At 41.2% G+C, this 27810-nt stretch overlaps 1 protein-coding gene across 1 annotated transcript in view; it reads left to right on the forward strand.

Moving 5' to 3' along the window:
• The window catches only part of ATF7IP2 (activating transcription factor 7 interacting protein 2), a 96399-nt gene extending 77064 nt beyond the window's left edge, over window positions 1-19335 (forward strand). The window contains exons 10-11 of the mRNA XM_089678230.1: window positions 5545-5714; window positions 18840-19335. Of these exons, the coding sequence (XP_089534356.1) occupies window positions 5545-5714; window positions 18840-19241 (572 nt within the window). The 3' untranslated portion in view covers window positions 19242-19335. The remainder of the gene's footprint in view (window positions 1-5544; window positions 5715-18839) is intronic.
• Window positions 19336-27810: the final 8475 nt, after the last annotated feature.

Below are 27810 nucleotides of genomic sequence, written 5' to 3' on the forward strand. Positions count from 1 at the left end.
GCATGTAATGTTCAAATTTTCTGAGATTGTGGATTTGGGGTTTTCATGAGCTGTAAGCCATAACCATCACAATTATGACAAATCACGGCTTGAACTATCTTGCTTTGCATGTAATGAGTCTATCTCCAATATTTCACCTTTAAGTTGCATTACTGAAATAAACGAACTTTTGCACGATAGTCTAATTTTTCGAGTTTCAGCTGTATGTATTTCAGCCAAGAGAGAGGATAAAGAGATCAGGAGAGGGAGGTCACAAAGAAAATCGCATCGTCCACATAAGCGGCTAATTTGTGTTCTTCCTTTGTGTGGCATCCCCTCATATCTGGATGTACCCTTATCGTTCTTAGAAAGGGTTCTACAGGAAGTGTGAAAGTAATTGGTGAGAGGGCATCCCTGTCAAGTCCCATAGTGTATGGAAACGATATCTGAGCGAACATAATTTGCTTTGCCCTGGCTGTTGTATTGGAGTAGAGCGCAGAAATCCATTGCGTCATCCCCGCACCAAGGCCTTTATGCTCTAGTGTAGCCCAATCGAACCCTATCAAATGTTTTTCTGTATCTGCAGATAGAAGTACTAAGTGGGTGTGACAGGCATGTGTGTAGTGTTTGGCATGGAGTACATTCTTTGAGATCTATACACTCCCTATTTAGATGTAAAACCAGACTGGTCTGGGTGGATAAGAGTGGGGATGTGTGGTAACAGTCTGGAAGCTAGAATCTTTGTGAAAATCTTTAAATCCACATATAATGGGGAGATAGGGTGGTAACTGGTGCACAAAGCTGTGTCTTGATCCTCTTTCAGGATAACTGATATGTGCCTGGAGTGTACTCTCTGGGATTGAGTAACCATGTCTGATAGAGTTGTAGGCGGCACAAACTCTACGGGCTAGTCTATCCTGGAAGGTTTTGTAGTCAGTGTGTAGCTATCAGTCCCGGTGCCTTTCCTGGCTGCATCAATTGTTTTGCCCCAAGGAACTTCTCCAAAGAGATCTGGGTCTCTGAAACTGTAGCAGTTTAGATGGGCAGAGTAGGCATACAGTATTTCCCAGAAGTGAGTACACCCCTCACATTTTTGTAAATATTTTATTATATCTTTTCATGTGACAACACTGAAGAAATGACACTTTGCTACAATGTAAAGTAGTGAGTGTACAGCTTGTATAACAGTGTAAATATGCTGTCCGCTCAAAATAACTCAACACACAGCCATTCATGCCTAAACCACTGGCAACATAAGGGAGGGAGTACACCCCTAAGTGAAAATGTCCAGTTGGGCCCAAAGTGTCAATATTTTGTGTGGCCACCATTATTTTCCAGCACTGCCTTAACCCTCTTGGGCATGGGGTTCACCAGAGCTTCACAGGTTGCCACTGGAGTCCTCTTCCACTCCTTCATGATGACATCACGGAGCTGGTGGATGTTGGAGACCTTGCGCTCCTCCATCTTCCGTTTTGAGGATGCCCCACAGATGCTCAATATGGTTTAGGTCTGGAGACATGCTTGGCCATTCCATCACCTTTACCCTTAGGCTCTTGAACAAGGCAGTGGTTGTCTTGTAGGTGTGTTTGGGGTCGTTATGTTGGAATACTGCCCTGCGGCCCAGTCTCCGAAGGGAGGGGATTATGCTCTGCTTCAGTATGCCATAGTACATGTTGGCATTCACGGTTCACTCAATGAGTTGTAGCTCCCCAGTGCCTGCAGCACTCATGCAGCCCCAGACATGACACTCCCACCACCATGCTTGATTGCAGGCAAGACACACTTGCCTTGTCTTTGTACTCCTCACCTGGTTGGCGCCACACACGCTTGACACCATCTGAACCAAATAAGTTTATCTTGGTCCCATCAGACCACAGGACATGGTTCCAGTAATCCATGTTCTTAGTCTGCTTGTCTTCAGCAAATTGTTTGCGGGCTTTCTTGTACATAATCTTTAGAAGAGGCTTCCTTTTGAGACGACAGCCATACAGACCAATTTGATGCAGTGTGCGGCATATGGTCTGAGCACTGACAGGCTGACCCTCCATCCCTTCAACCTCTGCAGCAATGCTAGCAGCACTCATCCGTCTATTTCCCAAAGACAACCTCTGGATATGACGCTGAGCACATGCACTCAGCTTCTTTGGTCGACCATGGCGAGGCCTGTTCTGAGTGGAACCTGTCCTGTTAAACCGCTGAATGGTCTTGGCCACCATGCTGCAGCTCCGTTTAAGGGCCTTGGCAATCTTCTTATAGCCTAGGCCATCTTTATGTAGAGCAACAATTCTTTTTTTCAAAAGAGAACTAAGCGAGCGCTACAAAACAAAGCTGCTGAGACACCAAAAAGGTAACCATAAGACCTCCTAGGAAAAAAATAGAAATAAATAGGTGCAGCGCTAATGGCAAATAAACATATGATGTTATAAAGTGCTGAATGCAAATAGAGAATGATGGCTCATTCAAATCAAATACAGATATAAAGTGTCAATAGTGCAAATAATAAATCGTGAATAGAGATATGAGTGCTAATGGTATAATCATGTAAAATTCAATAAATTGTGCAAAATTATAAAGCCACACAAGGTGGTTAAAGTGATGAATATGTGAAAGTCCAAATAATGAACGTGGGGATCCAAGAAGATCTCAGCATAGGTGTTCCAATCCCCTAATCCAAAGTGATGGATGGTGTGACTGGTAATAAGTAAATTTCGCACTCACCAGATGCGCGATAATACACGCATTTGAGATTACAACTGTCTCATCAGGTCAGCCAAATCATCCAATAATGTACACAGCCAGGATCCTGTTCCCTTTAGGGTCCTCCAATTGGTATCAGTACATCAGGTTTCCTCTAAGACAGGCTCTGTGAATGGTTAGACATGTGTTTTCAAAGATGGCCACCAGCGGCGGCGTGACGTCAAGACGCTGTAGCTCCTATCTGATGCGTTTCGTGCTCTAGCACATAGTCATAGGGGGTATGCATACAGCATCTGACATCCAATTGATCCTATTTATGGCAAACATGGCACGAGTGCATATCACACCCGCCATTTTGCCGGCTATCCGGCACATGCGTGATATGCACATGCACCATTTTTGCCTTAAATAGGATCAATTGGATGTCAGACACTATGCATACCCCGTGACTGTGCTAGAGCATGAAACGTGACAGGATGAGCTACAGCGTCTTGACATCACGCCGCCGCTGGCGGCCATCTTTGAAAACACATGTCTAACCATTCACAGAGCCTGTCTTAGAGGAAACCTGATGTACTGATACCAATTGGAGGACCCTAAAGGGAACAGGATCCTGGCTGTGTACATTATTGGATGATTTGGCTGACCTGATGAGACAGTTGTAATCTCAAATGCGTGTATTATCGCGCATCTGGTGAGTGTGCAATTTACTTATTACCAGTCACACCATCCATCACTTTGGATTAGGAGATTGGAACACCTATGCTGAGATCTTCTTTGATCCCCACGTTCATTATTTGGACTTTTAAATATTCATCACTTTAACCACCTTGTGTGGCTTTATAGTTTTGCACAATCTATTTATTGAATTTTACGTGATTATACCATTAGCACTCATATCACTATTCATGATTTATTATTTGCACTATTGACACTTTATATCTGTATTTTGATTTGAATGAGTCATCATTCTCTATTTGCATTTGGCACTTTATAACATATGTTTATTTGCTATTAGCGCTGCACCTATTTATTTCAATTCTTTTTTTTCAGATCCTCAGAATTCTTTGCCATGAGCTGCAATGTTGAACTTCCAGTTACCAGTATGAGACAGAGCGATTAACACTAAATTTACCAAACCTGCTCCCCATTCACACCTGAGACTTTGCAACACTGAGTCACATGACCTCTGGGAGGGAAAATGGCTAATTGGGTCCAATTTGGACATTTTCACTTAGGGGTGTACTCACTTTTGTTGCCAGCTGTTTAGACATTAATGGCTGTGTGTTGAGTTATTTTGAGGGGACAGCAAATTTACACTGTTATACAAGCTGTACACTCACTACCAGGGGCAGACTGACCATTCGAGCACTCGGGCAATGCCCAGGGTCAGTAGGGGGCCCCATAAAATGCCCCTGGTACACTTTTTTTTTTTTTTTTAATAGGCTTTTTTGGGTGTGCTTTGAGTGTGGGCAAGGACACGGGCCCCATGATCCCAAATTGCCCGGGGGCCCCATGAGTTGTCAGTCCGCCCCTGCTCACTACTTTACATTATAGCAAAGTGTCATTTCTTGAGTGCTGTCACATGAAAAGATGGAATAAAATATTTACAAAAAATGTGAGGAGTGTACTCGTTTCTGGGAGATATTGTATGTATTCAAAAAATTTGCCACTGTTTCACTCTTTAACCACTTACCTAGCGAGCACTCATACCCCCTTACTGCATTGGCCAATTTTCAGCTTTCAGCACTCACACTTTGTCAATTGCGTGGTCATGCAACACTGTACCCATATTAAATTTTATTTTTTCACACAAATATAGCTTTCTTTTGGTGGTATTTAATATCAGCTGGGTGTTTTTATTTTTTTGCGTTATAAACAAAAATAAGAGCAAAAAATTTGAAGAAAAAAAAAAGGTTCTGTACTAATACAAAATTTTGGAAACAGGTAATTTTTCTCCTTCACTGATGTGCATTTGATGAGGCTGCACTGATAGACGGCACAGATGGGTGGCACTGCTGGGCACTGATCATCCGTGCCCTGATGATCATTGTTGATCTGTTCGCTGACAATTGCCGGTTCTTGGCAGCACTTTCCTCACACTGTGACAGCGTGAGGAAAGTGCAGCCGATAACCGGCAACTGTATTTACCTGGTGGTCTGCTGTGTCATTGGACACAGCTGATCACATGATAAAAGGCCGCTGTGATTGGCCTTTTACCACATCATGTGATCAGCTGTGTCCGTAGGATCACGGACGTCATATGATGCCCTCCCAGAACTGGACAACCGCACTGTAGCTGTCATTCAGCTATAGCGTGGTTGGCAAGTGGTTAATTTGGAAGAAGCATTCTCCCCATATTAAACTGGAAACACTGCAGGAACCTAAAGATGCTGTTGGATTGGTGGTCCCTAATCCATTTTATTACACGACCGGTCAACTGCAACATCTTACTGCCTGGCAGGATGATGTCTCCACTGACAATATTAAGCTGCTTCTGGCAAGCATCCTCTCAGTTGTTGTTCTGCCTAATTTTGACCTTACATTGGTATTTGTACTTTAATAACTATGCATGTGTATGGACCTAACTTTCAATAAAAAATATGATTTAAAAAAAAAAAAAAGGTACTGCATGTAAATCTATTGATTTTGAAGGTGAATAATGCCCCAGAAGTTGGTTTTATTATTTTTATCTTTCACTGGACTATTTATTTTAATCTTATTTTGCCTGTTAGTTTTGCTTTAACAGTTGTATTGTCGGGATGCTGTAGTTATTTGTCTGTTGACATTTTTATGATACCTGAATATGTCTGAATACCAGTCTGCATGTGTCTGCAAATATCACAGTAACCTACATTTTGCTTTCAGATTCAACATTAGGTACGACATATCCATCCTCCTCTCACCTTACGTCGTCATCTTCTGATGAGAATCTTTCCCAGAAATGTTCAGAGAAAAAAGAAGAGTTACAAGAAAGAAATAACAATGAACAGTCTTGTGATGTGACTGAGAAAACCTCTTCAGAGCCCAAATCAGTGGTAATTTATTTTCTTTTTTGTAGTTTACATCCTAATCAGTAATATCAACCCTGTCACTTCGACTGGAGTACAGGACATCTTCCCCTCTCCTTACCGCCATAATAAAAAGGGCTGGTAGTGACAGCATTGTCAGATCACTAAAGAAAAATAAGAGTTCAATGAAATTCTGGCTGGATAAACAAGTATTTTTGTCATTCAGTACAGGACACAGGATCTTTCATTACCATTGATTTTGTCAACATGGCTTATATGCAGCTACTTTCAGGTGATTGAACACTGGCAAAAAAAGACTTTGTGACATCCCCCTTATATAACCTCCTCCCACTGCAGCTAGCTTCAGTGTTTTTTTTTTTTTTTTTTTTTGTCTTTTTTTTTTTTGTTTTGTTTTTTTTTTTCCTAGAGTGATGGGTCTCTTCTCTCAGAGAAAGAACCTCCATAAGAAAGGAGGTACGTTTCTCAGATTCTTCTATGAAAGGGACCATGTTTAGACCCCATTGGATGGAAGAAGAGGAACCGGCCTCTATTAAGTGCACTGGATCTTGCTGTAGGCACTCTCCTTGGCACGTAGAGCAACATGTGGAGTAAGTTGCAGGGGACCTCACAGGTCCAGCCGTGGTCTTACAGTGGCTGCCCTGTCTCTGAAGACACCTACATTGGTATTCCCACCATGGAAGGGTGAAGCCAGAATGGGGTTTGATCACCTTTAACTCTTTTGCTGCCAGATCCGTTTTTTTGCACACACATTTAAAAAAAAATATTTTTAGGCCCGAAGATTCAGAAAATATATGTTTGGGGTTTTTGTGTAAAGTAGACACCCTAGAGAATAAAGTAGTGGTAGCTCCAATTTGTCACACAATATTATTGCAAAGGTCTAGGAAATGCTAAGTTTTAGGGCAAACAAATGCAATAAATTACCCAAATTGTTTGCTAAAATATAAAAGACAAGGTTGTGCCAAGTAAATAGATACATGCCAAACCTTTAAATTGTGTGTGCGCCTATGAAATGGCGACAAACTTCAGTACCCTATATCTTCTATAGATGATGATTCAAAAGCCCCTATAGGTCATCAGTTTAGCATTATGGAGGAGGTTTGGTGCTAGAATTTTTGCTCTCACTCCGGCAAGCATGGGGATATGTAACATGTATCACAATCAACGTTTTCACACATACGCGCCCTGATATGTGTGTTCACGTTTGTATGCGCATATATATGTAAGGGGTTGGAGTATGTGCTTGGGTGTAACTTTTTTTTTTTTTTTTTTTTATTTAAAATTTTTTTTTTTTTTTCCATCATATAGGGCACACAGTCTCCTGTGTGATGGTTGTTTGGTGACAGGGTTCTCTTTGATACATGCAGGGTCTAAAAGGCACCAGAACAGAGGGCAGCAGAGGTGCCTGACTGCTTCCACCTGACAGGCAGGAGTCTGCCTGTCCGTTTTATGCACAATCCCGGTGGCTGCAGCCAATGGATTGGAAATAAAACCCCCTGTTGTCGGGTCCATATGATGTACAGTGAAAGGGTAAATCCTGCCTGTGTGAAGTCTTCAGTGGTGAGTACAGGGTGGAAGTTCGCTAACATTTAGGCAGAAGGGAGTGCCAGTATTCTTCCAAAACTCTTTGGGGTGTGGGGCATAGCTGCTTACCACTTCTCCTAAGGCCAAGCTGGGAGCACCGGTTTGATTTGAATTTGGTGCCATTTTTTCGAGCCTAGCAGCAAGCAGTTTTCCCGCTACCATGCCTGTGCAATCTTTCTGTACGGCAGCCTTGTAAACTTGTGTTCACTGCGTCTGTGCCACATCATTAGTAGGTGGGTTACTGAGACTGCGTGCCCTACCTCCTTCTTGAAACTGCTTTCCAGCTCTTGCTCTGCTGACATGACATAGCAGTCTCACCGTGGTACCTGGGTTCAAAACGGCTCCAGGGTTGGAGGAATCTGAAGCAACCTTCCATATGTTTTAGGACTCTTAACTAATGCACAGAAATATTCTAGTGAATTATGCCTTCTCCATTTTAAGCACAGGGTCTGTACCAGGTTCTGCTGATGGGCATGCGTTGAAGCCAGCCGTGAAAGGAGGGGTTGAAACCAGTGAGCATGGTAGATCTGATTCCAACTATGGTAACAAGCAGGATCTGGGAGGGCAGCTCCAACTTTCAGGTTACAAACTTTCCCTAGGAAAGGTTAATGAACTCATAAAGACCATACATGACACCCTTGAAATGGAAGAGGAGAAGGTTGAATTGAACAGACATGATATGATTTTGCGGCCTGCAAAAAAAAAAAAATATATATATATATATCTATCTATCCTGCACCGAGTGATGGCGCCCACACTCTTGGGTGCCTTGTAGGTCCTCTGGGCGCCCGAAAGGGGGTATGAGGCTTTGGTTCCCCCCTGCTGCAACCGTCACGGTCAGCCCAATCTGCCTGGGGCTGCCCCGCAGGCACACATCTCCAATATGGCTGTGATTCCTCGGGTGATGATGGCTATTGCCACCTGCCAGGCGGCATTGACTTCTAAGATTGAGGTGGTTCAGATGGTTGTCGGGCTGCTCCGCCAGGACTTTGACAAGATACTCTCCGCAGCTGAATAGCGGGTTGGACATGTGGGGGAACATGTGGCCTCCCTCCGCTCCCTGAAAATGAAGCTTAGAGCCCTGGAATACAGGGCGGAACACGCTGAGAACCGGAGCAGATGCAACAACCTATGTATAGTGGGACTCCCAGAAGGTGCGGAGGGTAAGCACCCCACAGTTTGTTGTGGAAGAGCTGCTGAGAGCTCTCCTGCCTACGGCCCAGCTTTCCCCATATTTTACTGTAGGGCGGGCGCACATTTACCCTGCAGCTGATAAACTCCCGATCGGGATGAACTCCTACGGACTGCTCGGGCAATTGGAGATCTGTCCTACTTTAACACTAGGCTGCTGCTATTTCCGGATTTTACTGTGGAAACCCAAAAACTGCGTTTGAACTTTTTACTCTGTCAAGGCCGCGATGTGAGCCAAGGGCATCAAATATAGTGTGCTTTTTCCAGCCAAACTGCGTGTGATTGATGGAGATATTGTACGCTTTTTTCACTACACCTAAGGATGTGGCAACCTGGCTGGAGTCCTTACCTGTTCAGAGATTATTTCTTTTTCTACTGGATTGCTCAGTTTGAGCCTCCTGATTGAGGCCTGTAGTCCTCCCTTGCTCACTACACGGGAAATTGGCACTGTAATCCAGCCTAGATCCTTTTTGTTTGACTTTCCAATGTCTATTGTCCATTACTGGAATGAACTCCTACATGCCACCTGGAGGCGTTGTCACCTACTTTGATCGCTATGCTTCATTTGGTGCCTTGATGCCTAACTGTTGGGCCCTTAAGTTTTTGCCCCTGGCCGAGGCCAGGAGACTGATTCAAGTTACCCTGAATGTTCTGGCATCTCCTAGGAGAGGTGGAGTTGCTCCACTCCTTCGGTTGGGGTCCGGACTTGTGACCACGTCTCCCATATAGTTTGGCTCCTACGGGGCAAGTTTTGGGATACAAGCAGCTCCCGGAGTTCTGGGTGCAAGGGGGTTGGGGTGGTTGGTTGTTGCCAACCTTGTTTGGACTGTTGTGAGTTTTATAATGTGCTTTTTACAATATATTAGTTTTTAATGCACAAAATGGTAAAGTGAGCGCTATAGGTAAGCTGCTGTGACACCAAAAAAGGTACCAAAAAACCTTTCCAAGTCCATAATATATAAAACCGGTGCAGCGCTGAGAACAAAGTATCAAATGTCAAAGTGCAATGAGTCAAAAATTGCAGGAGTGATTAAATTCACATATCAACCAGCAAAAATTATAGGTAATAAAACACATCACTGTAATTCATAAAGTCATATAAGTGCATATAAAGTGACCATAAATCAAAAACATACATGAATTCATAAAGTGATAAATATACAGGTGAAACTCGAAAAATTAGAATATTGTGCAAAAGTTCATTTATTTCAGTAATGCAACTTAAAAGGTGAAACTAATATATGAGATACTCATTACATGTAAAGCAAGATAGTTCAAGCCGTGCTTTAGGCCATATGTAAGCCATAATCATCACAATTATGACAAATCACGGCTTGAACTATCTTGCTTTGCATGTAGTGAGTCTCTCATATATTCGTTTCACATTTTAAGTTGCATTTCTGAAATAAATGAACTTTTGCACGATATTCAAATTTTTTGAGTTTATCCTGTATATACTGTCACTCAAGGTGACTAATGGTGTTAAATATGGTGACAATGTCCAAAAGGAAGGTGAAGATCCAATCATATGATCTCAGAGTATGGTGATCGACTTTCTATATCCAATCATATGGTGATGTGTCAGGTAATAGAAGAATTGCGCACTCACCAGATGGGCAATATAATCTCGCATTAGAGAACATAAACTCTCAAAAGGTCTGCTGGAGATCCTCTTAAAGGTATGCACAGCCTGGTCTGGAGTTCCCTCTCTGAATCATCAGTGGACAGCAGTACCTCTATCTTCCTCCTTATACAGCTCTGTGGGTGGTTAAGCTCACAAAGAGCCCAAAGAAGGATACCAAATAGTGTAATACTGCTTCAGAGGGTGTTTATTGCTTCCAGTACAGGTGTATACAAAGTGAAAAAAAACTGACCATAAATGAATCCAAAGATGGCCGCCAGACCTGCACAAGGTCTCGGCGGCGTGACGTCATGACGTTGCAGCTCCTGCCTGACGCTACCACTTTAAACAATTAAAATATTACAGTAAGGCAAAAATCCTTGCCTGAAAGTGGTCAGTCACTGTTACCAGTGGTCATACATGTTCCTCACTGCCTCCGATCCCTTTCCTCTTCTCCCTATGCCTGGTTGCATGACAGCATTCGGGTCTTGCAGTAAGTGACATATCTCCAGCCTAATCCCTGATTGCATGTCACTTCCTACAGATCCTACTGGGCATGCTCAGTACAGGATAGGAGGAGCAAGATGACTGGTGAATGACAGTAAGACATAGGAGATAAGCTGACCTAAACCTACTAGGTGCCAGGTAGGATTTTAGGCTCCTAGTATTTGATAAGCCCTATTTTAGTCTACTGGTGTTTTTGACAAACCAGTTCACCTAGCAGAACTGTGCACGTTCTAGAAAGGGCATTGCAAGTAATGTTGAATGTTTTTAGTAGGTAGGATGCACAGAGGGTATGAAGGCATGTGTAGCAGAGGTAATACAGGAGAGGCTATGTACTGTAGAGGTGTGTGATAGGTATGGCGGCAAGTAGTACATGCGGGAGAGGAGTTTGACCCGAGAGAATGTTTCCAGAAACACAGGAATGGATCGTGTCAGGCTAGTTTTCTCTTTTTCTGGATGCATTCCTTCAGATTATTTTTAGTGCTATAGGTTAATATTACTGAAATCACTATCAATTAATCTTATGGTAGCAGCCAATCACTTCAAAGTACAAATAACGGTTTATGGTGTAAAATGCACCTTGTATGTAGTGGTGATTAATTTGGTACGGTTGCTGATAGCCGAACTTTGGGCAGATCTAAGACAAAAATAGTATAGTTATATCTTTTATAAAGAAATTATTTAATGTATTGTTAAATGGAAAAAATGGTATTCACTTTTGCAGCTCAAAAATAGGGAACAAAAAAGCAAATTGCATGTGCCAAAATGTGCTAAACTTGTGATTTAACTTTTAATTCTGTGTTTTTTGATTGGGTTTAACTTCAGAGTGGTTCTTTGGGTCGCCGCTGCAATGTTTTTATGGTATTTTGAATTTTCTTTAAAGTGGTATTCAACCCAAAAACAAAAATGTAAAGTATTGCAACTTACCAATCCGATGTGGTGGCTGCATTCGTTTTTTTTTTGTTTGTTTTTTTTGTAGGCATTTTCACCTGGTGATCTGGCCAGTAACAAACCATCCAGAGTGTAGGCAGTATAATATAGATGAAGGTGGAACAGAGATGCCTTTTGGACATCAGCATTGTCTGTCAGTTTGGGGGAAGAGTATTGGATGCATATTTAGATGCACTAACAAATTAAAGCCAAACTTCAGCTAACACTTTTTAAGCACTTACAGCAACTGTTTTTTTCATTTTGGTATAAAGATTTTACATAAGCAAAAAGCTGATCATTGTAAGCACCCGTTAGTACTAAATGGTTTGTCTCAACCCTCTAACTGCTATATCTGCAGGACATTAATCAATATAATCAATCATATAAAATAGGTGCATAAATTATTCGTGTTTCCCCTTAATATTAAACAAAAACACCCAAAAGTCCATGTGCTGAAAACATAATTGAATTGTAAAAGTAAAAATGCAAATAAAAAAATTAAAATAAAAATAAAAGTGCCAACTTCTTTTCTTCAGAAAATACTTTCACCTTCCACCAGTGCACACACCAACATCGAATACACTCACCAGAACTTGGTGAGTAAAAGACCTTTAAGGAATTTTTAGGGATCCTAAACCGTCTTTGGTGCCACGCTAGGGAAAATCTTCACCCTCCGAATAGACTCCACCATCCAACCAAAAGAAAAAAACTCACATAGCATAATATTGTCACACAATAGTAACTTTTACCAAATGGAGATTAAGGCCACTCACATGTTAAACACTTGCTAAAGGCATGTTTATTATGTATAACAGGCTTCAGTTCCAGCAGATATACAAAATTATCCTTCCAGGACTCTCACATCCACAATGGAACAAAGACAGAACTCCTCTTAGACCAAACAGTGAACCAAGATGGCCGCTGGAACGCACCGCTCAGCGTGCGTTCCACTCACCGGAAATGACGTCAGGCGCATGAAGTGTGGACCGGAAATGCGTCAACGAGTTTCGCCCCTCCCATAGGGCGTTATCGAGACTTGGTCTTGATAACGCCCTATGGGAGGGGCGAAACGCGTTGACGCATTTCCGGTCCACACTCCATGCGCCTGACGTCATTTCCGGTGAGTGGAACGCACGCTGAGCGGTGCGTTCCAGCGGCCATCTTGGTTCACTGTTTGGTCTAAGAGGAGTTCTGTCTTTGTTCCATTGTGGATGTGAGAGTCCTGGAAGGATAAGTTTGTATATCTGCTGGAACTGAAGCCTGTTATACATAATAAACATGCCTTTAGCAAGTGTTTAACATGTGAGTGGCCTTAATCTCCATTTGGTAAAAGTTACTATTGTGTGACAATATTATGCTATGTGAGTTTTTTTCTTTTGGTTGGATGGTGGAGTCTATTCGGAGGGTGAAGATTTTCCCTAGCGTGGCACCAAAGACGGTTTAGGATCCCTAAAAATTCCTTAAAGGTCTTTTACTCACCAAGTTCTGGTGAGTGTATTCGATGTTGGTGTGTGCACTGGTGGAAGGTGAAAGTATTTTCTGAAGAAAAGAAGTTGGCACTTTTATTTTTATTTTAATTTTTTTATTTGCATTTTTACTTTTACAATTCAATTATGTTTTCAGCACATGGACTTTTGGGTGTTTTTGTTTAATATTAAGGGGAAACACGAATAATTTATGCACCTATTTTATATGATTGATTATATTGATTAATGATCTAAATTTGCGCTGTTTATTTATATTTATATTGTTTGTGTTTTCACGATTGGCACAGCAGCATTTTTAGAGTGTTATTTGGAAAGTTTTGGCGCAGGAATAAGTTTTCTTGTATAAACATATCTGCAGGACAGCCTGTTATGATGAAAAACAGCACTTACTAGCAGGATCACCAAGTGAAAATGAAAGTGAGCCTAAAAAAGAAAACTAATGCAGCTATGATATCTAAGAATTGCTAAGCTGCAAAATGACAAATGCTTGCTTCTGGGTTTAATACAGCTTCAAATCAAATTTTTATATTGGTAGGCTTCTCTGAGTCTTATGCATGCCACATGTGCTACAAATTAAATGTACAGTTTTTTGGTTTTTTTTTTTGTTTGTTTTTGGGGGGGGGTTTATAGCGTTACCATCTCTGTAGTGTGAGCGGCTGCTGACCAATGTACATTGGGCGCGCAAGGGAAAACCAAAATAATCCATTCAAAGTTTTGAATTCAGACTTGACCATAAACATCAACAAAATGGTGACTGTCTGTGCACAGACACCAAATCCCTGTTACATAAATATGAATGTGATGGGTAAAAGATGGCTTCAGCTCCTGTTCTCCACTTGCAGAGAACTCATCAGATACATTTCACCCTTTTTTGGGGCTTAGACGCATTTCACCCTTTATGGACTTAATGGCTAAGTAGTTTTCTACAGGTGGAGAACAGGAGCTGAAGCCATAGTTTACTCATCTCATTAATTTTTATACAACAGGGAGTTGGTGTCTGTGTGCAGATGGTCACCATTTTGTTGAAGTCTACTAGAGCCTGACAAGCCGATCCTGTCTTTCTTGCACCAGTCACATGCTGCTATGACTGACATAGGTTTGGGGGGCATCTGAGCGGTACCATTTTTTTTTTTTTTTTTTTTTTTTTTTTGTACCATAAACCTGTTTAGATCTACCAACAACTATGACGTGCAGGGACCTGCCTGATTGGGTAAAAAATGAACAGGCTGTTTAGGTAGGTCGTTACGTTTATGCAGTTTTGGTAGATCTAAAGGTGATTGTGTAATTCACATTGTAACATTGCCATCCTAAAGTTCAAATCTTTGCACTTTCAAAAAGATGCAGAAATGTGCTTACCTCATTTGAAATGTACTTGTTTTCCTCCATAGGTAGTTAAGTTTTATTACAATCTTTTTGTAAAACCCTGCTGTCAGTGTCACAATGCTTCAGTTTCCAGAGATGGAAACTGGTAACTCCAGTCAACTCTGTGTAAGACTCTGCTGATTTGATGATGCCAACAATGTCCAAAGTAGGGCTGGTTAGGCACGGATAGCTGTGCCTCTCACCACCCAATTATATTTGTCCTGCACCTCTTTACCATGGAGCATTGCTGAGGTCTTAGCTGTCTTGATGCTGAACACATTGCAGTTGGTGTCCCTAACATGGTGCAAGATTGCTCAGACGATAGCTGCCAGTGTGGTTTCACCTACTGTGAAACTGCTGTGTTCTCCATTCAGTGGTTAATCCAATAGTCAAAACATGTCAAATGTGATGACTGTGCCCTATAGATAATCTAGACCAACCAACAAGAAATAGAAAAACTTCCATATACACAATCCTATAACCACAGCTGATCCGAAGAAGATAAAAAAAAAACATGATCCAGTTTGCTTCAGGGGAAAAAATACTCCTTTCTGATCCCCAGGAGGCAATCGCATATTCCATGGATCTTCTATCCCTGATCTTATTTGCTATTAATGTTAATATCCAGTTGTATGTTGTGCATTTAAGAAAGCATCCAGCTCCATTTTTAAAACCGCCTACTGAGCTGGGCAGAATTCGTTCTTGAAGGAGTCTATTCCACATTTTCACAGCCTTTATGTCTGGAGATTAACATGATAAATTTAACAGTCACATCCAGAAAGGCTTCTTCACAGTAAAGTGTGCCCACTTGTCCTCTGTAATGACCTGAAAGTGAACTCAAAATAAAGTCACTATATGGACCACTTATGTGTATTTATACATAGTGATCATATACCCCATTAATTGCCTCTTCAAAGAGGGAATATATTCAGTTCCACTAATCTTTCCTCATAGCAGAGCTACTTCATGCCTCATATAATTTGTGTTCCCATTCTCTGCTCTTTTTACCAGTTCTTCGATATCCCTTTTTGTGAATAGGTGCCCAAAACTAAGCAGCAGATTGCCTACCCTTTGCATAATAGAGCTGCATACATAGATAGCAATGCCTCTTCCTGTCCAGGTCTGCCTATAGCTGCCCCAATCTATCCCTCTTTACAGCTCAGCATCTAAGATCTGTCTTGGAGCTAAATACATGATTGTTGGAAATTGAATATTAATCCTGACAGCCAGTAGTGCCTTCAAAATAAAATTGTTAGCCATTTCAGGGAAATTCTCTGCTCCTCTGTTACTGCCCATGTGCTGTTTTTTGGAAAAGGGATCTTAGAAAATCTGCAGGGTGTGCATATGTTAATAGGAAGTTAAAGTGGTTGTAAACCCTTACATACACCAAGTGAAGTGACTGGCCTCAGGTGATGCAGAGATTAAACAAATCCTCCTACAAAGTTGTACCTGTTTAGCTGTAGTCTTCTCTTCTATACAACTGTTTAGAGTACTGAATTTATTCAGCTTGTCAGAGTTTAGAAAAAAAGGGGGTGGGGAGCTGAAGTTACACTCTGATCAGTTCTCAGAGCTCTCCTTGCTGAGATCTGCAGAGAAAATTACCCACCACATCCAAAAAGCACTCAGGAACAGAGCTGAGACTGTCGATCTGCTTGAAGTCCCTCCCCATCACCTTTTTCTCTTGGTGTCAGAAAAACGTGAGTCCTCCAGGCACTCCGGTTTCCTCCCACACTCCAAAGACATGCTTGTAGGTTAATTGTCTCCCGTTTAAATTGGCCCTAGTATGTCTATGTATGAATGTGAGTTAGGGACCTTAGATTGTACACCCCTTGAGGGTTAGGGACTGATGTGAATGTACAATATACAGTGGGGATTGAAAGTTTTGGCACCCCATCTAAATATTTGTATTAATGTGCATAAAGAGGCCAAGGAAAGATGGAAAAATCTCCAAAAGGCATCAAATTACAGATTAGACATTCTTATAATATGTCAACAAAAGTTAGATTTTATTTCCATCATTTACACTTTCAAAATAACAGAAAACAAAAAAATGGCGTCTGCAAACATTTGGGCACCCTGCAGAGTTAATATCTTGTACTGCCCCCTTTGGCAAGTATTACAGCTTGTAAACGCTTTTTGTAGCCAGCCAAGAGTCTTTCAATTCTTGTTTGAGGTATCTTAGCCCAGAAATCTCAAAGAACTGGAAGACTTTTGTGAGGAAGAATGGGCAGTCTGTCACGCACTACTCTTTTAAGGTCTATCCATAGATTTTCAATTATGTTGAGGTCATGAGATTGAGAAGGCCATGGCAAAACCTTCAGTTTACGCCTCTTGATGTAATCCCCATGGATTTCGAGGTGTGTTTAGGATCATTATCCATTTGTAGAAGCCATCCTCTCTTTAACTTCAGCTTTTTCACACATGGCATCAAGTTACCATCCAAAATTTGCTGAAATTTTATTGAATCCATTTTTCCTTCTACTCGTGAGATGTTCCCTGTGCCACTGGCTGCAACACAACCCCAAAGCATGATTGATCCAACCCCATGCTTAACAGTTGGACAGAGGTTCTTTTCATTAAATTCTGTGCCCCTTCTTCTCCAAACGTACCCTTGCTCATTCCGGCCAAAAAGTTCCATTTTAACCTCATTGGTCCACAGAACTTGTTTCCAAAATGCATCAGGCTTGTCTATATGTTCATTTACAAAGTTCAAACGATGATTTTTGTGGTGAGGACGTAGAAGAGGTTTTCTTCTGAGGACTCTTCCATGAAGACCATATTTGTACAAGTATCTCTTTATAGTGGAATAGTGTACCACAACTCCAGTGTCTGCCAGATCTTTCTGGAGGGATCGTGCAGTCAAACGTGGGTTTTGAATTGTTTTTCTCACAATCCTGCGAGCTGTTCTGTCTGATATTTTTCTTGGTCTTCCAGATCTTGCTTTAACTTCCACTGTTCCTGAAGACTGCCATTTCTTAATTACATTCCTAACAGAGGATATTGACATCTGAAAACGCTTCTTATCTTCTTATAGCCTTCTCCGGCTTTGTGAGCGTCAACTATTTTCAGTTTCAGTTTTCTAGACAACTGCTTAGAAGAACCCATGGTGTTGATTGTTGGGGCAAGGTCAGATGAGTCTGGGCATTTAAAACCTTTGAGATTGACATCTCCTGGTCTTCTCAGACGATGATTGAGAACAATCCATGACACTGGCAGGTCTCAGCTTGGCAAAGGGGGCAGTGCATGCTATAAATTCTGCAGGGTGCCCAAACTTTTGCAGATGCCATTTTTTTGTTTTCTGTTATTTTGAAAGTGTAAATGATGGAAATAAAATCTAACTTTTTGTTGACATATAAGAATGTCTAATCTGTAATTTGATGCCTTTTTGGAGATTTTTTTCCATCTTTCCTTGGCTTCTTTATGCACATTAATACAAATTTTTAGCTGGGGTGCCCAAACTTTCGATCCCCACTGTATATGTAAAGTGCTGCGTAAATTGACAGCGCTATATAAGTACCTGAAAATAAAGAAGTGACTCATGTTAATAGCAGTGGAATGAAGCAGCAGACGGAGCACTTAGTGCTCTTTATTGAGACGCGTACACATTATAGAGGGATATGCTTTATTCATAGTTCATGTTTAGGTTTACAGCCATTTTAATATAATTTGGGCCCCTTGCTGATCCCTTTATCTCAAAAGATGCACCTTAAGGAATTCAAACCTTGAAATTACCTCATGGGGAGTAATTAAAATAGTTTCTCACAATGGGAACATGTTCAAAGAAAACATCAATGCTGCGACAAGTTCTAGAGGGGAAGAGCAAGCATTGGTGATAAATTCAGATCATGCCTGCAGTTTTGAGATTGTACAGATTGCCATAGTATAAACCTAGACATGCGCATGCAGAGTGTGTATGAAAATCTGTACCAATGCAGTAACTCCATCTTAAAAAAGTAGGCGAAACCACATATAATCACAGTTAAGTTGTGATCAACAAATACTAAAGCGAAAAAAAAAAATTTTGCCTTTGGGTATATTTTAAAGGTGGATAGAGTGGATTAGAACATCTGTCAGTTTTTATTGCTGTGTGCCCCCATAAGAGAGATCCATCCTTTCTATTAGTCCTGTTTTATTCACACCGAAAGTAAAAGAAAATACCAAGTTATGGGTTGTCCCCAGAACAGGAATAGGGAGGAAATCTTCCAATTGGGACACTTTCTGTTGATAACCAGGGATACTCACTTTAGAGTGATTTTCTCACTTTCTGTTTTGGCTGTGGGACAGAAAGTGAAAGGAAATCTCCCCAATGGGATACAGAAGGCATCAATAATCCTTACAAGGGTTATAACAATCCTTTACTCTATCCAAAATGGGGAAAAAAGTTTGTCTTTAGTTCTACTTTAATTATAAAAAAGACTTTATATTCAAGGCTAATTTTACTTTATTATTCCACAGAATACTCAGGACTCTGATGCCTACTTGGAGGTATCTGCAAATCCAGATCCCGAGAAGCTGAAACCACCACAAAAACCTGAACTCAGATTGGCTCAAGTCCAAAATCCCAAAGGCATTGCCCTGTCATGGAATATCACTCATGCAGATCCTAGCTGTGCACCTGCTGAAGTCTATTGTCTCTATGTTCACCAAGAAAATACAAACAGCTCCAAAAAACTGTGGAAGAAGATTGGCGAAATTAAAGCATTGCCATTACCAATGGCTTGCACACTAACACAGTTTGTTGATGATGCAGCATATTCTTTTGTCTTGCGGGCTAAAGATGCCTCTGGACGTTTTGGACCACTTTGTGATATACAGTCAACTACTTTAAAGTCCCTAAACACCTCCAAAAAAACATAGCTTGCTACATTTTTATTGCTATTGTCCAGTTAAGTTTTCACTCACATTGAGTTCTACTGACTTTATTTTACAATGAAAATATTTTAATACTTTTTTTGTTATAGTTTTTTTTTTTGTGCTGTCTTGTGTTCTGTGTGGCAATATGCTGTTTTTTCGTATGAGTGTGACATTGTATTTAATTTACAGAGCCACCAGCATATTTTAATACTGAGCTTCTAGTTTTTTTCAGTATGTTGAGTGTTTACAATACTGATTTATATAGCATTTTTTTAAAATTTTATTAAGTATAATACATACAGTAGTTAAAGGGGGTTTTAAAGTGCAGAGACAATAAATCAAAGATTTAAGTCATTGAACAACTGTAGTGTATATCGTCTGGCAATTATGGAATTCTAGTCAGTATGCAGTATTTTTGAGCAAGTAATGAAATCGGTAAAAAAAAAAAATAAGCAAGAAAAGGGAAAAAATCAAGGGCAGCAACAGTCTGGAGCATCAAATCCCACAACCACATAGCATGTGGCAAGTGTAGTTACAGCATGCTAGTACCCATCATACACATTCTGAAGGGGCACCAATTGTGTGCCAAGGTTAAGAAATAGGGTCTCTATTACAAAGCCTCTGTAAGTACCATTTGGTGTGGAAGCATTGATGTAGTTGCGTGGTTGTTCAGGGTGTTTTTAAAGCTTTCCCAGATCTGAAAGGAGCATTTTTCTTACTTTTTTTTTTTTGTTCTCTCAATCCGCTTATTTTTAAATCTTTAAATTAAATTTTCTATCTTTTTTTTAACCCAGGGGGCTGAATGAGAGAAAAAAAAAAACTGAAGCGCTCAGGGGATTGTTGTACTAACTATCAGCTGTTAGAACACAATAGCTCAGCGGGGAGATCGCTGTACTGACAGCAGGGGGACTACCACCATTTCTCTTGCTTTCATTGACAGACATAGCACTTCTCATAGGGTTTATAGTACCACCTACAGGAGTTGTACACTAGGCTGAAAAAAACACAGCATCACCTGTGGTAAGTCCTAGCTAGCATAAACTCCCTCTCTGTTTATAGGCAAGCCAGTTATTTCTGGCTAGCGTTTTGGGAGTGAGGTTCTAGTTTCCTGCTGGGACCTGTGGTTCCATAGCTGTTTTTTTGGGTTTTTTTTCCCCCTTTTTACTGGGATTTTTCCTGAGGAGACAATCAATCAACATCGGAGTGGGGTGACTGGCTCAATAATCAAAATTCAGTGATCACCCTAGTCCGGTCAGCAAGCACATGCAGACCTTAGAGGCCCCCTCCCTTCCCCAGAAGTGGTATGGGGGAAAGTATTCCCTGGGGTGTTAAGTCCTGTAGGGTCCCCTCCCCCCAGCCTTTTTTGGGGGGCATTTCATCCCCTCCTTGCCCCTAGGTGTCCTAATTTTTGGTGGGGCCCTGCCTGAGCGGGTGGGTTGTATGGAGTCATAGTGCATGCGTCTCCTCCTTATCCTCTTATGGAGGTGGTGGGTGCCTCAGGGTCCTCTCTCTCTCCCTAGACTTGCTGTTGGAAGTCCTAGATTCATCTCCTGGTTGGAGGATATGCTTAGGGCAAGCAGGAAGCACCTTCTGTCTTCACCTGTGTCTTCAGATCTTTCTGAGCCGGAGCTGAGCTTTGCCACTGCAGGCTCTGCGTTTTCTGTGGGCCCTGAAGATGTTTCCTCGAACAACAAGGTTGATGCCTCTGTAATTGCACAGGAGAAAGCACTGGTAACTGGACTGACTACTTCTGTGTGAGTGATGCTTGCAAATTAGGTCTGCTGGGGCAGCCAATGACGTGTTTTTCCCCTTTGGTAGGCACAAGCTGACTAGGTATGGTTAAAGTTTTTCCTTACCACCACATACTATGATAAGTTTATTTACAAAGATTGGGTATGGCTAAAGCGTCCTTTTGTGTTTCTGAAGTGCTTCACAGTATGTTACCCCTTTGAGGAGGGGGAACCTCGGCTCCTGTGTTGGATCCCCCTATTGTGAGGATAAATAAAGCAGCCATAAAACCGATCAGTTGCCCGGTTTAGGTTTCATATTGCAATGTCAGCATTGCGGCTTGTGTTGACCATAGCCCAGGTGTCTCAGACACTTACTGAATAGGCCAAGGTTCTGCGAAAAGTTTGTCCACTGGACAAGTGTATCCAGTGTGTGTGTGTGTGTGTGTGTGTGTGTGTGTGTGTATGTGGAGGACCAGTTGATCCAGGGCCTGAAGTACATTTGTGATAAAAAGCTTGGAGGAGTAGAGCAGCATCCAAGAATGCGTCCTGATGGTGGTGCTTCAATGAGTGCTTTATGCTCAAATGCTGTTCTGCTGACCAGACTTCTAAAAAAGAACGTCTCTTCGATGCTACTTTGCAAGACCTCATCAAGAACTTCACCGAAGACAAGAGTATCTTCCTCCCACTGACTGAGGAAATTGAACCACATTGGAAGTCCTGGCCTTCCTTTCATGCCCACAAGAGGCTTTTTCATTACCTCTGACAAGGGCTTTAATCCCCCTTCCTGGTGGTGTCTGCAGCCATGGTGGACTTGTGCATCCAGGACCATTTGACAAGTCCTCTACAGTCTGAAGGTTTGCCCCACCCATTTCCAGGTTGGAGATCATCTATGCTGCTTTGCAGGCCACATGGACACCCCTCCTTCTAGGCAAGTGGGTCCATGAACTGGTTGTGTCTGGCTATAGGACAGAATTTTTTCTTCACCATTTCCCTACAATCTTCAATTTCCACCATTTGTGCCTTCACGCCTTGTGCAGAGAGGTGCAGGATCTGCTGCTCCAGGGAGCGATAGTCTCTGTGCCCAAGTCGGAACAGTTCTGGGAGATTTTTACTCCAACCTGTTTATAGTTCCAAAAAAGGATGAGGTTTGTCTGCTTTTGAAACTCCCATGTCCTTGAACTGCTTTGTGCAGGTGTAGAAATTCAGGATGGAATCCATCCATTTGCTGGTGGCTTCTTTTCATCAAGAGGATTTTCGGGTGTACATAAATATCATGGATGCATACCTGCACTTTCCCCATCTACGAGGGACATCAGGGAATAGTTTGCTCTGCAATGGGGGATGCAAATTTGTTTTGTGGCGATCCCCTTTGAGTTGACCTTGGCTCCCCAGTCCTGGTGTTGCTGAGACAACGGGATTGCCATGACATGCTATCTGGATGACCTGTTAGTGCAGCCAGAAAAGTCTGCCTGCAAGGATGGATAATGTGGAGATCACAATGCGAGGGAGCTGGGTCTGGTGATCCCTGCAATGTTAAACGCATGCAAGTCTACCTTTCGGGAGATACGCATGTCATTGCACCTGGAAGACTTATATTGCCTGGTGCGATGCTCTGGGTGTCCAGCCTTGTTCCTCCTTTGGTGGTTTGGGTTTTGGCCTTTTCTCCAACAGGGAGCTGCACAACAGCTTGCCTTGAGTACCTATACAGGCAGGTTTCTACCCTTGCATCTTTTTTTCGGCTTCCCTTGGCCACATATTCCTTGATCCATACTTTGATCCAAGGGCTTTGTCATGTGGTGCCTCCTGTTTGTTCCCCGTTGCTGCTGCTGCAAGATTTGAATTTGGTTCTTTCGGTTCTCCAGAAGCCTCCCTTCTGAAGTATTTGGGGGTACTCCCCTGCTTACTTATTTTTTTTTTTTTTTTTTTCCCCTCAAAGTTTCCTTCCTAGTGGCTATCATTTCTGCATGGTGGGTGTTGGGCCTGGCTGCCTTATCCTGCAAGTTTCCCACTCCTTGCCATGCACAAGGATAAGGTAGTTTTCTGTACATGCCTTTCCTTTCCTCCACAGGTGAATTCTAGATTTTCACATTTTCTTGCCTTCCTAGAGTCCAGTCGTTTCATCCTAAGGAAGTTTCATTGCACTGCTTGGATGGGGTCTGGGCGGTTTGTGTGCCTGTCTGCTACAGTCTCCTTCCAATTGGTTGAATTGTCACAGATGGGCCAAAAAAAGGCCTGATGGCCTCCTCTGCTCCTATTTCCTGTTGTATTCGGCAAGCAATTGTTCTGGCATAAGCCATTAAGGGTCAGGCTTCTCCCTTCCATGTTACAGTATGCTCCACCAGCTCCTCTTAGTGCCTCCTGGGCATTCCAACCGCTGTTGTCTGTCTTAGGTTTGCAAGGCATCTTCCTGGTCATCTGTGCCCGCTTTTAAGAGAAAAAAAAATGTTTACAAGTTGATGCATTTGCATCTTTGGATGCTTGTTTTGCCTGCAGGGTTTTTCAGGCTGCTGCTTTAGATTCCTTGTGTTTGGTTTATGTACGCCTTCTTGAACACTGCTTCGGGATGGCCCATGTTCAAGAATACAAAGAGCTGTGTCTTCAATGAATGTAAGAAAACAGAATCCCTTTCTCTGAGTTCATTGAGGGACACAGCAAATACCCCTATTTTTTGGGAATTTATTCTCCTGACACTGTTTTGTGATTAACAGGCTTGCTGATATCGGAGAGGAGATTTTTACTAGTTAATTCCGCCTATGGACAGTCCTATGTTCTTTTTCTGCCTAATGTCCTACAGCTGTAGGTGGTACTATAAAACATTGGTCTAGAATCGAGAGCTGTGTCTTCTTGAACTCAGAGAAAGGAATTGTATGGTAGGTAACAAATACCATAATTTTAATTGTATATTTTTGTCAGTTTATAAAATGCAAAGTGAGCGAACAGAAGAAAAATCTAAATCAAATTAATATATGGTGTTACTACAGTTTTGACGTCAAACCAATATCAATTCTCACACTTGCACGGAGTCAAGGATTTTGTAGGATTAGAGTCCGCTGTATGATTAACCAATTATACCAAGCAGGTGCCAATAATCATCAATATCATAGGTAGGTTAAAACACTGTCATTAATAGAAACAGCTGTGTTGTAGGCTTAAAGGAACAGCCAAACTCTGCTACTATTTTGAAGTTGCGTAAGAGGTTTGTTGCAGGTTCATACTCATAATACAGTTATCAACAAGATGTCTCTAAGAATAATATTTCAAAGCAGACTGGGGTTTCAAGATGTGCTGTTCAAGCTCTTTGAAGAAGCACAAAGAAACCGGTAATGTTGAGAACTGTAGACGCAGTAGCCTGCTAAGGAAACTTAATGTTACTAAACACCCAACAGCAAAATCAGTCTGTACATGCAATAAAACATGCTTGTTGTTCTCACTGTGGAAACTAAGGAGTTAATCCATTGCATTGTGTAAAACGGCTGTTTGATCCTGTCTTCTCTGATCTTCCCCTTCTTCCAGTGTCCTCATCTCCTGATGAGACATATTGTATGGAGACACACTGCACATGCTCAGTTCTGTGTATATTGCTAGAGGATTTTTTTTTTTAAATTTGTCCTGTGCTGAACACAAGCACTCTCCCAATCAGTGCTGTCCAGATAGAAGGAAGGGGTCTTATATCGTCCTAGAGCAGAAAGAAAACTCCTCCTACAACCTTTAATCAGTACTCTGCTGCTGAGAAAAGGTATTTAGCAGTTTTTTTTATTTTACTAAAATAATTACATTTCCATGTTCTGTGTACTGTAGGTGACAAGATCTGGTGCATGTAGGAGCCTGGGTTTAGTAACACTTTAAATGATAGAGGGATTTCTGAGTCTGTGATTCTTATTAATATACCATGGGCTATAGGCTCGTACCTTCAGATGACTAGGACACTGGCAAGCATTTGAGGACACTTGCCTCACCTGCCCCCCCCTTTTCTTTCCTGAGAATGTATCTCCCCTATAACCCTACTCATTCTCTGGGTCCTCAGTTTCTTGCTAGTGGCTGTAGCTTATGGACCTCTTCTCCCCACCAGCCAAATCAGGTTCCCTATTTTATTATTTTTCTTCTATTATTTTCCTAAAGATTTTTTCAGTCAACTCCATTTTCTACAGCAGCACCATTTCTGGATCAGTTCAATCACTAAAACCTTGGAAACTGTGCCCAACCCTAATTCTGTGGTACTATTCAGGTCCAAGGCCATGGTCCATCACAATGGAATCCAGTTCCCTGAAGATCCCTTCAGGAATATGCCCCCCAGTGAAAGGCAAATCCTGGACTTTATAAACACTCCTGTGTCATGAAGAGGTAAGAAGTGGGCACCCCATCTATTAATGTGTAAAACGTGGCTACATTTGGAATGTATTTATAAAAAAAATATATATATTTGATCTTAGTGACACAAAAACCAAAGAGTGCTGCTCCCAAAAATGTAGAACAATAACCTTATAGTAATCTAAACATACACTTTGTGGTGGTTTTTGTAATAATTGATTCTAAATAATTAAGGCGGTATCCTCTCCCTTAAATATTTGCCGCATTTTAACGGCTGGAGGCACTGCAATATTTTAAGAAACCAATCATTTGGACACCTTAATAATAAGATCACCACTTAATAATATATCTTGAGTTCTTTTTACCAATATGATTGTTACCATATACACAAAATTTGCCTTTTTGATAAATTTATTTATGTACAAATATTTATATATAAATACAAATGCAAAATACTGGTGATGAATATATTTGTACACACAAGCAAAGATATAGCACACTAATATCTATGGTATCATACGAGATATGAATATCAAATAAAAGAAAAACAAAATTTTGGGAGGTTAGTTGTAACCTATAGTGCTTCAGATATTATTTCTCATTTCCCGCAGGCGTAGGGAACTAAGAAAGTATCTCTGATAATTAGCACCACAAAAACACTACAAATTAGTATGCAATATATAGCCTCAGTACCAATATTCAAACAGTTATGTCAATAATCATATAGATAACCTTAATACATTCCTAACCACACAATACATTGTTATAAATCTTAGCTTGAAATATAAAAGAAAATTACAATATTTTGGCACAGTCTCCCCACTCCCAAAATCTCGATTTTGAGGCTTCCCAGTGGGCTGCAATTGGAAAAGAAATGTTTCTGGGCAGTCAGGCACCAGAATTTTAAATGAGCATCAGCGTCTCTGGCAAAAATCTTTTCCTTCAAAATGGCCGCAGGCGGCAAGTGAGTATAGTGCAGTATATAGTGGTAGGGTAGTGAAGGAGTAGTAGAAGTCTTAGAAGATTAAGGTAAAATTTTTTAGCAAATCTTAAGTTGATTTAAGTGGTCTTTAATTTGAGGTGTTTGGCATGTTATATCATATAAGTCCTTTGTTCCGAAGGACCTCCCAACAGGCTTGTTGATTGGACGGTTGAGAAGTTTGCGTACCTATAGAAGTTCCTTTCCTGTCCACCAGGGACAGTCAGGTATCACAAATGAATTGGTCTTAATGATGACTCACCCTTTGATATAAACAGTATGTCTTTATGGATCAAATATATTTGTCCTATTCAGGTATGAATGATTTCCCTACTAACTCTTAAATAAGGACCATAGAAAGATGTGAATACATTTGGTTTCTCATTTTTCTGATATATGAACTGTATTGGAATGGCTGTTTTCCTTTGGAAATATAGAAATTACCCAACTCCCAAACCATCTTATATTTTATCAATTCATGATCTCCAGTTGAGTGGTATGCATTGCCCAACTTTATTGAATAGATTTTGGTGTGTGGGAATATACCGTTGATAATATTTCTGTTGATATATGCCACACTTCTTTGTATCTTTAAATTACCCAGGTTTCACCTTGTGCTGAATGGACAGTTCAAGGAAATATTTACCTCTTGTTACTAGCACTATTGTGTGATAATTAGAGTACACATCCAGTTGGAGTTTAGTGAGATATTCTACTCTCTTCTCCTGGCTTCCTATAGACCCTGGTTCTTGTTTAGATGACACATATCTGCAAGGTCTTGGGATAACCAGAGTCAGATCCCACCATTATCATTTTCTGGTACTTTGTTTGATCACCTGCAGAAATTCAAATAGTGGTGTTTTTAACCTCATTGTGTCTTAAACAAGTTTCTTCCACTCATTGTATTTGGTAACTTCTTGGAAGGTCACTTGAAATCAACCAAGGATGTTAACTCATCACAGTCAGCCTAGGATTCCCAACTTGGGATAATATAATTTTTCTTAATAAACCGTCCAAAAGTCATCACAACTTGGTGTGTATCTCTACATTTATAGCAATACAATATACACTTGTGAACCAAATACAAAATAGGCTAACAAGCCAAAAGTTTATAATAAATAAGTGCAATCTGCCCTATTAAAAGCGTAACTAGGCATGAAATGTGAAAAAGTGCTAAGTCCAACATATTCTCCAAGTTTTATCAAATCTTAAAAAGTGAGCAAACATGATTCCTCCACCACATAAATGGTCAGTCTCTTGCCAAAAATACTGATCTCACTTTCCATAGATCAATACACGCTTGTGTGGTTGTACTCAGCACTCATCTCACTGATAGTATACTTTCACCGATTCCTCAGCATAATGTGAGAGACACCAGAAGGAATCTTGTGCCTGCTGCACCTGACAGACCTACTAAAAGTATAACTCCCTTACTATACAACTCTTAAATGCTGCTAAAGCATGCATCCCCCTCTGCTAGAGAGATGTCAACCCGCCAACAAAAGTTCTATGGTTTACAAAAGTCAATGAACTTCGGGACAAAGTTCAAGGCCAC

Source organism: Staurois parvus, unplaced genomic scaffold (assembly GCF_062004578.1).
Source record: "Staurois parvus isolate SC_StPar_1 unplaced genomic scaffold, SC_StPar_1.0 ptg000200l, whole genome shotgun sequence".
In the NCBI taxonomy this organism is placed as follows: Eukaryota; Metazoa; Chordata; class Amphibia; order Anura; family Ranidae; genus Staurois; species Staurois parvus.